The 14,606-nt window shown below is 37.3% G+C and overlaps 2 protein-coding genes and 1 long non-coding RNA gene across 3 annotated transcripts; 2 read left to right on the plus strand and 1 right to left on the minus strand.

Annotated features, from left to right (window-relative positions):
* The first annotated feature begins 111 nt into the window (after nucleotides 1-111).
* LOC149610494 (uncharacterized) lies at nucleotides 112-1,191 on the plus strand. Its single transcript, XR_016376810.1, has 2 exons — nucleotides 112-500; nucleotides 572-1,191. It is a non-coding gene; the product is annotated as an uncharacterized LOC149610494 (long non-coding RNA).
* Nucleotides 1,192-3,103: 1,912 nt separating this feature from the next.
* On the plus strand, nucleotides 3,104-6,291 carry LOC149610495 (ER membrane protein complex subunit 2-A-like). Its single transcript, XM_089858891.1, has 8 exons — nucleotides 3,104-3,211; nucleotides 3,645-3,758; nucleotides 3,838-3,902; nucleotides 3,959-4,044; nucleotides 4,106-4,391; nucleotides 5,611-5,721; nucleotides 5,989-6,093; nucleotides 6,159-6,291. The coding sequence occupies exons 1-8, from the start codon at nucleotides 3,187-3,189 to the stop codon at nucleotides 6,234-6,236; spliced, it is 870 nt and encodes a 289-aa protein (XP_089715017.1). The 5' UTR covers nucleotides 3,104-3,186; the 3' UTR covers nucleotides 6,237-6,291.
* Nucleotides 6,292-7,416: 1,125 nt separating this feature from the next.
* Nucleotides 7,417-14,129, minus strand: LOC149610496 (tRNA (guanine(10)-N(2))-methyltransferase TRMT11). The gene is made up of 13 exons (XM_089859417.1): nucleotides 13,829-14,129; nucleotides 13,706-13,771; nucleotides 13,567-13,637; nucleotides 13,422-13,503; nucleotides 13,256-13,348; nucleotides 12,242-12,376; nucleotides 11,290-11,446; nucleotides 10,680-10,760; nucleotides 10,443-10,607; nucleotides 9,454-9,523; nucleotides 8,597-8,728; nucleotides 7,705-7,819; nucleotides 7,417-7,563 (listed from the first exon to the last, which is right to left on the minus strand). The coding sequence occupies exons 1-13, from the start codon at nucleotides 13,910-13,912 to the stop codon at nucleotides 7,444-7,446; spliced, it is 1,371 nt and encodes a 456-aa protein (XP_089715543.1). The 5' UTR covers nucleotides 13,913-14,129; the 3' UTR covers nucleotides 7,417-7,443.
* Between the last annotated feature and the right edge of the window lie 477 nt (nucleotides 14,130-14,606).

Genomic DNA, 14,606 nt, shown 5'->3' on the forward strand with positions numbered 1-14,606 from the left:
ATTTATTATTTTTCTTTGAATATTGAGAGGTTAAAAAATAAAACACTGGAAAGGGTCAGTAGATTAAAAACAAGAAACAAATTTGATAAGTACCGTCGCTGAAGCACTATAGGGAGTCAGCACAAGCTCGGTCGTGACGTCATAATTTTTGAAAATTAAATATCGCGGGGCGAATGAAAGTGCCATCTAGTAGATTTTATTTTTCATTTTTATCCTTTACGAGGTCCGCCATGATTGCGGAGCGAAGCTATTTGTTAACTGGGGAGAAATCCGAGTTACTCGCGTTAAAATGGTTAGGACGTGTTGTTTAAAAAGTTTTACAAGTATTAGCACGAAAGAGAAACTAAGTTTCTTCAGCATACCATGTGTGATAACTAACCAAGGTGAAAATATCAAAGAATTATCCTTGAAACGGCGTCATCTGTGGCTGAAAAAGCTAAGCCTTGGACCCGATTCAATATCGAAACATTCAAGAGTTTGTGCTAAACATTTCCTCTCTGGTTTGAAAACTTTGTCTAATTTGAATCTTAATTAATATTATGTGGGTAAATCATTTAAATTTTTAATTTAGGCGCACCTTCCCAGCTATATGATGAAACGAATCCAGACTTAATTCTTGGGGCCCTTTTGAAATTGTGCTTACAGCATGCTTACAGACTGATTGTCCCATATAAAATGTCCTATAATTTTTCAAATCGTCCAATAAAGTCCTATATTTTCAAGATTTCAAAGTAATTAGTTATAATCCCAGCTGCATGACGTTTTAGAATTAGTGCTATCACGTTTGGTCAGATAAAAAAATCGCGGACCTCGCTCCGCTCGCTCAAAAGTTTTTTATCTTTAGTTCTCACATAATTGAATTTATACGATTTTCTAAGGTTTTTATATTAAATGATAACAATTACTTTGCATTCTGAACTGCACTCAAAAATAGCACAATTGAATGTCGCCTCAGACTTTTCATTTAAATATCGAAGCCCACAGATTGAACCGAATTATAGCACAGACCTTTAAAATATTTTTCATTATAAAAGAGAGTTTTGAAAATCTGTCATCTCTGAAAAACATTTCTTCCTACCTGACCCTTTTAAATAACTTGATTTGGTCATTTTCACTCACTTGGGTGTCTTTCTGCCGAGGGGTCGGACTTTTTTGTATTTAATCAACAATAAATAGTAAACAAAAAATTGACTTGACTTGGCCCAAAAATTAAAAATTGACTTGAAGTAGTAAACAAAAAATTAAAAATTGACTTGAAGTAGTAAACAAAAAATTAAAAATTGACTTGAAGTAGTAAACAAAACATTAAAAATTGACTTGAAGTAGTAAACAAAAAATTAAAAATTGACTTGGCCCAAAAATTAATTTTAAATTAACATTTAAGTGCTTTTGGCTTTCTTTGATCGAGTGACCTTCGTTTTACATTTCTCAGCGCGAACGATTTTTCTGCACTATTTTGACCATTCAAATAAGTAAAATCTTTTTTCTTAAGAAGGGCCAATTTTCTTAATAAAATTTATCTTTTCTCTGTATCTTTTCTTAACTTCTTCATTTAAACTCTCATAATAGCTTAACTAGCCCGACTTTGCATTCAAAGTAGCGACCTCCAATATGATCACGCCGCTCCACAAAGATGGCGGCTCAAAAGAAATTCAAATTTCGGCAAATTTGTAGCACTGCTTTAAGAGATGGCGCTAGCGTACTCTTAAACTATGACGTAGGCCGAATTTTTTTTAGTCTATAAGTGCTGACTCCCTATAGGCACGCACGCGGCACGCACGATTCGCGAAGCGGCTCGAGTATCGGAGTATCGCCGAGACACCGACACCAGAGAGAATTTAGAAGGGGAGTGGAAGGGGTGGTTTGGAATGTAGCGCAACGTCGTCTGCTAAACGTTATCTAGGCAGGTCGATTTCCGGTATGATGCGTTTGTAATAGATAGATTTTAGAACACGTGACCGGAAACTCGCCTACCCCAAAATGCTCAACGCGACATCTTGTTTGGGCGTCATCACGTTTAATAGAGTCAAAGGGGGGGGGCCTTCCACTCCCCTTCTAAATTCTCTCTGCCGACACCGTAAAACTCAAGCCTCGGCCGTAATAATGTAAACAAACTTCTCTGACTTTTCTCTCTCTGGGTTGCGCTGACTGCGCATGTGCGCCACGCTCCTAGAGAGCCACTGGCACTGGTAACGTTTTGGAAAGGGGGGCTGACGGAGAATTTGGTCTCTCCGACTCTCCTCTATTTTTGTGCTCACTGTAGGGAGTTGCACATCCTGTTGAGCGTCGAGTGTTTTTCACGCGCATCCTTCATCCATGGTATCACCCCTCTCCGGTCACAGCCCACTCGATCACGCAAGTTGCACGCGCTATAGAAGCCCGTTCAAACAGCCAAAAGTCGAGAATATGACTGATTAGTACTCCTTGGTCAAACGAGTCTAAGAATTAGCATTATGTCTATGGGAAAATGCCGTTTTTTTGGAGTAAAATGGGCGTAATTTCGCTTCTTGTGGATCAAATGTCTTGAAATTTTAGGGATAGGTGCGTAGTAACGTTTTCTAAAGTCCTACAAATTTTGAAGTTTCAAGAGTGAATAGTTTTTCAGTAAAAAAATAAACACTAGGCCCAAACAATCCCGCTGATAATGTTCTTCATCAAAATACTGTATTTAAGGGCTTATATTTTATTTATTATTACAATTAACTAGTCGTTAAAACTATGTGAAAGCCAAGCACTACAAGTATTGGGGGAAAAATTATTTAAATGAATAATTTGCCCAGCGCGTTTTAAAATGGCTAGAAGTCATCCAGAGTTGAAAAAACCACAAACTGAAAGTTTGATAATTTTTAGAAAAATAACTATCAGTCCTAAGCCTTTCAAAATATTTTCTAAATTTTTAGTGTACTTTAATTTACAAATAGTAAAAAAAATCAGGAAGCTAGAGCTTACATTTTTCACTTTCCTATAAAAGTTTGTTCATCAACTCGGCAATTCCCCCTAACATTGCAGTGCTTTTTGTCTCAAAAATCGAGACTCGTTCATGTTTTTACTAGCTTTTCCACTACACTCTCTCGATTCTCGAAAATACATGGGTTTTGAATTCTTTGAACGGGCTTCTATAGCGCGTGCAACTTGCGTGATCGAGTGGGCTGTTCTCCGGTTATTGAGTTGAGTTGCAAACTTGCAATGGCGTCCGTTATACACTGGGAAGGTAATTTATGCAATTAATTTAAAACTTAACACAGTTTATATTATACTCAAAATTCGCTGATGTAAATTCAGTGTGCCACAACAGATCTTTCAGAATTTTAGCTAGTTAAAAGTACGCAGTACAAAAAAACTGAGTTTAAGCCTTGGTTTCAAGATAACTCGTACTCAAAACTAAAATAGCAAAATTGTGAAAGGTGGCAATAAACAAGATAATTAGCAATATTTGGGGTAAAAACCTATCCAATTAAAAAATATATTGGAAAAGGTGGCAATTTGAAAACAGTAATAATAATTGATAAGACTAGTGGCTGTAGAGGGGTGTAGACTGTGTATCCCTCCCTTGGTTGAGCTTCCTGTTGCAACTTTTGCAAACAGTACAGTCAGTGTAGATTGTAGATTATGACTCCAAATATTATATTTGTATTAAATTTCAGATGCTAAAAACAAATTGCGAATGTGGCGAGAAGAAAATGTTCGCAACTCGGAAGAGGTGATTGAAATTTGGCAAAACTCATTATCAACAAAAATACAAAAGCTTGGAGATGAAAGTAAAATATTCTACATAGCCTACTCTCCTCCTTTAGTTCCAATTCCGTTAAAACTTTATTGCATAATTTGGGGTTTTAGAATGGTTAGTGTATGAGCAAGTATGCATCGCTGCATTTGATTGTCATAATGAAGAAGTTATACAGGTATAACGAGGTTTAGATTATTATAACAGTTAAAGCTTAAAAAATATACTTAATAGACCTGCATCAGTGCCTTGGATCAGCAGTTCCCTGGTAGCTTGAGAGTTAAGAAACTCAAAGGAATGCATTCTGAAATGGAGGGAAGGTAATCTTGGGCCAAAGTTTCTAATCACCGTTAAACTTAGAAAATCATTAATTTTTTTTAGATACGAAGATGCTCTAAAAATTTATGAACATATTTTGCAACTTGACGAGTCAAACGCGGTCATTCATAAACGAAAAATTGCTCTTTTAAAATCTCAAAATCAAATACCAGAAGCGATCAAGGAATTGACGGATTATTTGAAAAGATTTATGAGTGATCAAGAAGCTTGGATGGAATTGGCTGATCTCTATATACTCGAACAAGATTATAACAAAGCCGCTTTTTGCATCGAAGAGCTGATTCTATCCAGCCCAAATAACCATTTGTATCATCAAAAATATGCCGAGGTATAAAGGTTTTTATTCGCCTGTGCGAGTCCGAGTACAACCTGTTTCCTAGAAATTTACGGGTACTCGCGAGTCCGAGTACAACCTGTTTCCCTAGAAATGTTCGGGTACTCGCCAGTCCGAGTACAACCTGCTTTCCTAGAAATTTACTGGTGTTCGGGAGTCCGAGTACAACCTGTTTTTCTAGAAATTTACGGGTATTCCTGAGCCCGAGTACAACCTGTTTCCTAGAAATTTACGGGTACTCGCGAGTCCGAGTACAACCTGTTTCCCTAGAAATGTACGGGTACTCGCCAGTCCGAGTACACCTGTTTTCCTTGAAATTTACGGGGTAATCGCGAGTCCGAGTACATCTATTTTCCTTGAAATTTACGGGTCATCGCCAGTCCGAGTACAACCTGTTTTCCTAGAAATTTATGGGTAATCGCGAGTCCGAGTACAACCTGTTTTCCTAGAAATTTACGGGTGTTCGCGAGTCCGAGTACAACCTGTTTTCCTAGAAATTTACTGGTGTTCGGGAGTCCGAGTACAACCTGTTTTTCTAGAAATTTACGGGTATTCCTGAGCCCGAGTACAACCTGTTTTTCTAGAAATTTACGGGTATTCCTGAGCCCGAGTACAACCTGTTTTCCTAGAAATGTACGAGTACTCGCGAGTCCGAGTACAACCTGTTTTCCTAGAAATGTACGAGTACTCGCGAGTCTGAGTACAACCTGTTTTCCTAGAAATGTACGGGTACTCGCCAGTCCGAGTACACGTTTTCCTTGAAATTTACGGGTAATCGAGAGTCCGAGTACAACCTGTTTTCCTAGAAATGTATGGGTACTCGCCAGTCCGAGTACAACCTGTTTCCCTAGAAATGTACGAGTACTCGCGAGTCCGAGTACAACCTGTTTTCCTAGACATTTACGGGTAATCGAGAGTCTGAGTGCAACCTGTTTTCCTAGAAATTTGCGCGTACTTGCATGAGAGTCTGAGTACAACCTGTTTTCCTAGAAATTTGCGCGTACTTGCATAAGAGTTTGAGTACAACCTATTTTCCTAGAAATTTGCGCGTACTCGCGAGTCCTCTGCATTAGACTCGGTAAAAAATATTGGACTCTATTATTAACAATTTTGGACAACTCGCGACTTCTATGAAATTGGACTTGAGGACTCGGCACACCTCCACTTTTAACTTTTTAAGTCTTGACGTTCCATAAATTATGATCATTTTTAGATTCAGTACACAATAGGAGGCTTTGAAAATCTAGAATTTGCCAGGGCTTATTTTTCTCAGGCCTTAAAGTTAAATTCGCGTAACATGAGAGCGTTATATGGCTTTTATTTGGTAATCATCTCTGAAATTATTAGCCTTATTCCTGATCAGCGCCACCTACCCTTAGCGGCGACTTCGAGAACTACTGTAATCGGCAAGCCAATCAGATGTCGCCAAAATCTGGTGACGGGCACTCTCGGGGTCTTACCAAAAATGACGTCACCAGATTTTAGCGCTGATTGGCTTGACGATTACAGTAGTTCTCAAAGTCGCCGCTATGGGTAGGTGGCGCTGATCAGGAATAAGGCTAATTAACACCTTTGATTTTAAAATAATTAGTCTGCCTCGAGTATCGCATCTTCCCCGAAATGTCCAGCATTAAAGAAAAAAGAGAACTTAAAATTTGCAACCTGGGCTAGCGGTAAAATTGTCGCTCAATATCAGGTAAAAAGGCCAGGGGGTTTTAAAGTAGATAGAAGATAAACAATTCTAATTATTAAAACTTTCAGGAGAAAAAGTCTAGTGAGAATCAGCTAAAGATCATCGAGAGTTCATTGAACATGCTACAAATTTCTAACCCAAATTAGTTGTCATTTGAGATATAATAAAGATATAAAAAGTTCAATTAATAAACATATTAAACTTTGTTTTGAATTATTAAAACATAAAACAATTTTGATAAGTCTGACTGCACCCCTTAAAGTCATAAAAATAACTCTCTATTAGGCCTGTGCGGGTACTCGCGGGTCCTTGGCCCATGGATTGTTCACTAACCGTGTTTCCCATGTAATACTGTCACCAACTACATGATCCGAATTATTGCTTGATTCCCTCTTCATTCCCCCAATTTATTGGACCAAAACGGATGTAGATATAGCGCCATCTCTAGGCAAAATAAATAGTTTTTGCTAATTTTAAAGATGGCGGCGCCCAATTTTAGGCGGGATTTCAATTATTGACGTCATAGGACACGTGACATTTGGTCCAATTTTCTTATAAATTCCTGTTAGGGATAGTAGCTGCGGCTAGGGGGCGTTTCGAACATGTATACTTTATCTTTTAGCCTTTTAGGGGGACAAACAATCCCTAGCGTTAGTTAATCTGCTTGGCCAAGGCCCAAAATTATTGGTGGAAAGCTGGACAAGTCCAATCTCCCCCTCCCCTTCTGTTTCGCACTTGCACAGAGGCTCCAAATATTTTCCGCCCCTTTTTACAATAGAGCTTTCTCAGTTTTGACGTCAGTGCCTAGGCTTAGCTTTGGTAGTGGACGACCATATTTGATACCACTTTGGTTCTATGGGCAAATAGTATCGGTGACAAGTGACACCAAGAAGTGATATCTAGTTTATTAGGAAGAAGGTATAAATTCGCCTCCACATTTCCAGCTCTTTATCTCCAGTCCAAACGTATAGTAGGTCCGGAGTTAATCCCCGCCTCTAAATTACAACCAGCATGCATCTCATTGGTGCTTGAAAACTCACGTCAGCGCGACGCGAATGACGAAAATTACAATCATATTTTCCGACTGTGGAGAGTGTAGCGAAATAGCCCGGATTCCTTTTACGTCCCCCCTTGTGTTTTGAAAGGGGGGACTGGGACTATGGCGCGCGAATACTTAGGCATCTTATACCTTCTCCCTAGTAAACTAGATATCACTTCTTGGTTGGTGACACTAAGGCTCTATTTTTTCCATTACATTTCTTTAAGGATATTTTACTCTAGTACCATCCTTTTGGAAGAAGAAAAGAAAAAATCAATCGAAATCAATAAATATTAAATAGCACTTTTAATTCTTCACAAATCATCGGCATCTTCGTTACTTTGCACTTTTATCCCTTGAAAATATTTTTCCCTAAAGCTTTTAGTAGTATCAGACACACAGGCTGATATAGAAATATTACCAGTATTCTTAACCTATTCAGAAAGAAAATATTTTCACTGAATAATTTAAGAATATATTCCCAGTTTTCAGGGGGTTGGACATTAGTAAAACAAAATATGATACTAATGTCAAACCCCTTTTGTCTATAAGGATAAAATGAAAATTAAAATTACATCGTTAATTTTCTGCATAGTAACCAAAAACCTGGACGTGTGCCTCGATAATGTTTGCTCTGAGTATCCAACAAGTTTTAAACATGGATGGCTCGGAATTTCTTTTTCAGAGAAACTAAAAATAGGGAAGGGAAAATTAATTTAAGTTAATAGTTTCATACTCAATACCTACAGAGAAAAAAGTAACTATCAGCTATCAGGGTTCATACAAACCTGGAAAGCTCGGGGACATAAATAGTATACAAAAAAAAGATTAGGGAAATTTAGAATTTTTAGTAAAGTTCAGGGAAATTTAGAATTTTTAGTGAAGTTAAAATTTCGAATTTTTAGTAAAATTCAGGGAAAACTAGGGAAAATTTCGAATTTTTAGAACTAAAATTCAGGGAAAACTAGGGAAAATTTAGAATTTTTAGAACTAAAATTCAGGGAAAACTAGGGAAAATTTAGAATTTTTAGAACTAAAATTCAGGGAAAACTAGGGAAAATTTAGAATTTTTAGTAAATTTCAGGGGAAAACTGAGGGAAATTTAGAATTTTTAGTAAAGTTCAGGGAAAACTGAGGGAAGTTAGAGTTTTTAGTGAGGTTGAAGGAAAACTTGGGAAAATTTCGAATTTTTAGAAAAAATCAGGGAAATTTATAATTGTAAGTAAAATTCAAGGAAATTTGTGTGGTTTGCTCTTAAGACTATAAAAAAACCACCCCATTGTTATTATGGGGGGAAAAAACCCTGGAAAACTCAGGGAAATTGGTTTTCCAAAAGTTATATGAACCCTGACTATGAACTCAACCGCAATCTTAAAAGGAATATGAAGCTCAAAAGAGCGCTCAAAGCTTTAGGAAACCTCTTAAACCCTTCTAAGATGGCAATTTGTAACGGAAATGAGACTTAACTCTTCGCGAAATACTGGTAACCAATATACTAATCGACCTCCAACTTTTAGTTCATTAGCGGAAAAGTTTAAAAGGTCTATAAATACATCTTGTAAACTGTAATCAATTTTTGACGGAATGTGCTTTTCAGCCCTTTTAAAGAATTCATTAATAATTAGTCCTCTTTTTTAAAAAAATTACTCAACCAAAGAAATTAGTAATTACCATAAGCATATCAAACCACCCGTAAGCGTGAATTCACAATAAGACCACGGGTAATCACCATTGTACAAGGGCGCCAGAGAGAAATTTGAGGTTCTACGCCACCTAGAGGGAAAACGAAGCAATTCTCTCCTTCCCGATTCTCCCTACCACCTTATAACCCGGAAATCTAAGCAGTCGTCTGCTTCTGCAATAAATGGCAGCGGCAATCGGTTTAGTACGGGCTTTTAAGACTTAAGTTGTTAGTTTAAGATTAGGAACAGCAAATTATCTCGAATTTTTAAAGAAAATGGGAAAAACTCTTAGTGATAAGTGTACACAGTACAACTGGTTTCTTATGAATAGGATAAGTACAAAAGATAGAAGTGTAGGTTGCCGCATGCCTTTATTACGCGAACTTCAAAATCCACGTTTTAGCCCCACTAGCAGACGACAATGTTTGTTATGATTACAAGTATTAATAGAGGTAGATAAGATATATATTAATCCTTGTATTTATTCCCAAGCTACCGGTAGCATCCCTTGCGCGATTTGAGTAAAGTTTCCCTTTTGTGCCACCAGGAAGACTTTTCTCCCGAGTTTTACCTAGACAATGCCTGTGGCTAATTTCCCGCCGATTCACGCTTACGGGTGGTTTGATATGCTTATGTAATTACAAATGGCCTGGAATTTTGTATTTCTTTTTGGAACCAATTTTTTCCGTTGCTTCCCTTATACCATATGGCGCTAAAGAAAATTTCGATATTTAAGTCCAAAAATGATTATTTCTATAGAAAGGAACATATCCTGCATGTAGGCAAGAACCCATGTACAACCTGAGAACATTGAAAGATAAAATAACATGATCTCAGTTTTTTTTAACACAGCTATTCCTCTTTCCATCTTGTATTGCCACCTTATTGGCAAGAATATTCAGAAGTGAGATGAGACTAGAAGTACTGAGCTAACCAAATCCTTCACTTGGCGAAAGTGAATATTCTTGATAACACAACAACGGTTGGCCCTCTAGTGGCGGTTTCAGAATTTCCCCTCCAAAACGTGAGACGCTCGTGGCGGTAGACGGCCGAACTAGATTCCAGCACCCGCGTCCGTGTTCCGCGGCTTTAGGTTGAGGGGAACGGGGGTAAGAAATATTTTTGGAACTCGACCAAATTTTTTTCTCTCTAGTTGTGGCGCGATGGAAGCGGCTTAAATTCCTCAAATTTCTTCACTAGTGCCAGGATCTACTACCAATGCTAGAGCCCTTCACTTCTAGTCTCATCTTACTTCTGATATATTACAACCTTGTGCAAAATTATGAAGAAGTAATGATGGCCATTTATAAGTTCTCAGGTTGTATGTTAAGTTTATATGATATATGTTTCATAAGCATGACACTTCCTACACTTCGTAATGCTAGAAACTTACAGCTCGAGAATGACAAGCGAGAATTGACTACACGCGGTTTTGCAGCACTTCCATCTTCCTAAAGTATTTAGCCTTTGCCTGCGCCTAAACAGGCGTCGTTTTACCTCAAATCTATGACCTACGTCACTTCATAACACGCTCCAGTTTCTAAGTTACCAGTGACAAACTTATGTAACATATCTTATGAACTTATGATGCAGGTTATATTGCCTTTCACGCGAATAATATGATCACATACGATCTGTAATAATAGCATCAAAATTTAAGTTGTTTCTCCATAATGGAAGCGACGCATCAGCTACTACAACATCTAAGAACTGCGATTGCAAATTATACTGTTGCATATTAATTTGTACGCTTTCATCGGGTTCCCTCGTTTTACGATTACATCTACTTGGTTTTGCTAGAAACGAAAGTGATATCTTAAAACCTAATTAATTATATCATCACTCAATTAAGGTAAACTATTATTTACCTTTACCAAGTAACATTAAATAATCCAGATCAGTTCCTAAAACCTTCCCACCAAATTTAGCAGCGGCAACAAGTAAACTTCCTACATTTTTCCAAAATTACATAACATTAGATTAGATTAGACGCAAAACCATAATTCTGTTGTCTCCGAAATGGGGACTTGGCAATTCAGGCTTAACTCCGCCCCCAGCGCCATTATGGTATGTTTTTTTTCACAGAATGAAAGCTACATAAGCCCCTCCTCCTGATATGTTTTTTAGCACTACATGGTTCGTACGAAATTTTTACTTTGAAAATCCCTGACTTTTCCAGGTTATCCCTGACCAAATTTTGGCAATATCCCTGACCATTTTAAGGTGTTTACCAGAGCCCACTTCATAATTACACGTACCTGTCTCATATTTGGCATTGCTCGAAGCATGGTTTGACATGCCAAACGAAACCCCTGACATATCCCTGACTTTTTAGGAATTTTTTTAAATCCCTGACTTATTCTCCTATTTTCCATATCCCTGACTTATCCAGGTTCTGTACGAACCCTGGGAAGGTAGCCTGACGTTGCATGCATGACGTAGTACTGCCAAGTCCCTATTTCAATAAACATTATCTACCTGAGCCCACAAAGGGATCTAGAATAAGGTCATTCGTTTGTACTTGAGCCATATTAGCCATAATTAAGGACAATGTGGGGTCCATACTAGTGTTACCGATAAATTTTCTCTGACTTAAGTTTATTTCATTAATTATTCTTCTTTGCCCATCACATATCTACCATATTTTTTTTTTTTTACAATATTAATGTAAATTTCTGTTATCAGAAACAGGGTTCATACAATTTTTGGAAAACAAATTTCCCTGAGATTTCCAGGTTTTTCCCCATATACTTCCCTGAATTTTCCAGGTTTTTCCCGTATATGGAGTATCCTATGGAGCAAATGTTAACAAAGAAGGGGGGGATAAAGAGGACTATAACATACTCAAAGGACATCCCCGTATCTCTAGTAGAACCAGAGTTACGAGCCTCCAAAGTTTATTGTAATGTTAATCCTATGGAGGGTGGTATGTTCACGAACATTTTGCTTAATTACTCGGCCCCTGTTTGTCGTAGCCGTACGTTTTTAGTATGGTTAGATGGGGGATGAAGAGGACTATAATATACTCAAAGGGCATCCCCGTATCTCTTGTAGAACCAGAGTTACGAGCCTCCAAAGTTTAGTGTAATGCTATTCCTATGGAGGGGGTATGTTTTTGAATATTTTGCTCAATTACTCGGCCCCTGTTTGTCGTAGCCGTACGTTTTTAGTATGGTTAGATGGGGGATTAATAGGACTATAATATACTCAAAGGACATCCCCGTATCTCTAGTAGAACCAGAGTTATGAGCCTCCAAAGTATAGTGTAATGTTAATCCTATGGAGGAGGTGTGTTTATGAACATTTTGCTTAATTACTCGGCCCCTGTTTGACGCAAATTTCCCTGATTTCCCTGAATTTTACTAAGAATTCTAAATTTCCCTGAGGTTTTCCAGGTTTGTATGAACCCTGAGAAATCATAATTTCTCACCCATCGACCAAAAAATAATTTACAGGCCTCATCAGGAGCATTATTTGGATCCATTCCGTAGAATTCAAATAACCCAAATACGTGCTTTGGGTTATTAAGTTGAACTGGACCCTCAAAAGGAAGGAAATCTAAATCCTGCAAAAAACGTAAAGCCTTGGTTGTATTAAAGGGGGAATGAAATGCTCAGACAACTTAATTTTAAACTGATTTAGATTTATTAAATAACGTCAAAATTATTACCAAAACTTGTCTAAATGTTTCCGCTCCAATGTTGATGTGCTAAGCCTAACACTCATTTTTAATAAATGAAGTATGTAATTTAATTTTAAATTGGGAACACAACCACAAAATGCCTTCATTTTGGTAAGTTTAGTTCATGATTTTGATGTTAGGTTAAAAATCTAAAACTGGCCATTTCATTCTCCCTTTAAAGAGTTCATAATTTCCACTAAAGGGGGTTTTTGCCTTTCCCCCAGTGTTGCCAGGACATTGGTGAGTCAAGAGATTGCTGTGAGAAAGGCTAGAAGTTCAGTTTCACTCAGTACTTGACCAACTGATTCATAGAGGGCCTGACAACACTGCACTTAAGTTTAAGCTGAGAGGGGGCGAAATTCTCTAAAACCCATTTAGTGAAAACTATGCCTATCTATAAAATGTGGAAAATATCATAAACAAGAAGTGATATCTAGAAGGTATAAATTCGCCACATTTCCAGCTTTATCTCCAGTCCAATCGTAGGTCTGGAGTTAATCCCCGCCTCTAAATTACAACCAGCATCTCATTGGTTCTTGAAAACTCACGTCAGCGCGACGCGAATGACGAAAATTACAATCATATTTTCCGACTGAGGAGAGCCGAAATAGCCCGGCCTCCATTTTCGTCCCCCCCCCCCCCCGTTGTATTTTGAAAGGGGGACTGGGACTAAGGTGCGCGAATACTTAGCCATCTTATACCTTCTCCCTAATAAACTAGATAATTTTTCCACAGTCTATAAAACCCCTAAAGAATAATTACCTCCATTTTCTTAACTTTAGTGGAAAGAGACAGTTTTTTGCCATAAGATTCAACTTGAAGTTTGAAACTCTGGTCTGCCCCACAATAAGGAGACTTTGAAATATAACACATTGTTTCAATAAATGTCTTATAAATTAAAATTAGATATGAGAGGCATGATATTTACAGCAAATCGTGGTAGGGCGAGTTTAAGATTAGAGATTAGTTCTTTTTTGCCATTTCCCTGAGCCCATAACTCATAAACAGATCTATGATATGAAACAGAGGCGCTGTTAAAGATTTAGGCCCAACTTTGAGACATTTTCTTTTACCTTATTAAAACAGTTCTTGACAATAATTTGATAGCATCCTGCTCACTCTCAAAATAGACCAACATAAATGGCTGCACAATTAAAACTTAGTTAAATATCTAAAAATGAAGAATATTAACTGTCAAATTCAAATATCCACCTCTTCTGAAGGTGTTTCAATCCACTCCACATTTAATTTCAGCATATTAATTAGAGATTTTATTTCCTACGACAAATAAGGTTCAAACAACACAAATTTAAGGATATTTCATTTTAAACTTACCGGCAAACGAAACTCAATGTGCTCATGCACGCACCATAAAAGATATGGTACTTTACAAGGCTTAGGAAATTCGTTCAAAGACATCTTTCAACCAGTGTGTTATTTTACTATTAACAGAAACTTGGATCGATAATTTCGAGCGCTATTCGTAATTTTGTTGTTGTTATTTATTCCACACCATCCATTAACCATTAATTTCATAATTTTCTTGGTTAAATTATGAAACAACGCGGCTTCACTGTCTCCACATGCACAGAAAAATTTGAACTGTACTTGGTTGCAATTTAAGCAGACGAACTCGGAGTCAGACTTCAGAATCAAAATATAGGTGTGCTGTAAATAAGTAATTTGCACATTAAACAAATTGAAGTTTATCTTATATTCTAGTTGTTTTAAGACTTTTTAGCAGTTTTTATGTATTGTTTTACTTATAATTAATTATTATGCTCCGATTACGAGCATTAATTGTGTATATGAATTGGGAAAAGTTAAAGCTGGGGTGATTCATTCTTTACACTGTGACGTCATATTTACCCGCTGTATTTAAATTGTCTATAGTTCAAAACTCCGTTATTTTTCGTTAAGCCTTGGCTTAAGGATGATTGGTTGAAAGAGTTGGGTCGTGGATAACGTTTAATCTCCATCTTTAGATCAAAATAGAGAGGGGAGGGTTACGTAATTAAAACGTAGATTGATCTCTACATTTATCTGTGGAACTTCTTCAAACGTTCATCAGTTCGCCTTTACTAACAAGTTGCTGTTAGATTTTCAATCTCCA

The sequence above is a fragment of the Phalangium opilio genome, unplaced genomic scaffold (assembly GCF_054372755.1).
Source record: "Phalangium opilio isolate 3A_F unplaced genomic scaffold, DU_Popi_V2 ptg000329l_1, whole genome shotgun sequence".
Lineage (NCBI taxonomy): Eukaryota > Metazoa > Arthropoda > Arachnida > Opiliones > Phalangiidae > Phalangium > Phalangium opilio.

Coding starts and splice junctions, on each gene's coding strand:
- LOC149610495 (XM_089858891.1), top strand. CDS start 3,187: ATGGCGTCCGTTATACACTGGGAAG. Junction 4,392..5,610: donor ATCATCAAAAATATGCCGAG/GTATAAAGGTTT, acceptor GATCATTTTTAG/ATTCAGTACACAATAGGAGG. Junction 5,722..5,988: donor CGTTATATGGCTTTTATTTG/GTAATCATCTCT, acceptor TAAAATAATTAG/TCTGCCTCGAGTATCGCATC.
- LOC149610496 (XM_089859417.1), bottom strand. CDS start 13,912: ATGTCTTTGAACGAATTTCCTAAGCCTTGTAAAGTACCATATCTTTTA. Junction 13,772..13,828: donor ACATTGAGTTTCGTTTGCCG/GTAAGTTTAAAA, acceptor TATTTGTCGTAG/GAAATAAAATCTCTAATTAA. Junction 7,564..7,704: donor CTATGCAGAAAATTAACGAT/GTAATTTTAATT, acceptor CTTTCTGAATAG/GTTAAGAATACTGGTAATAT.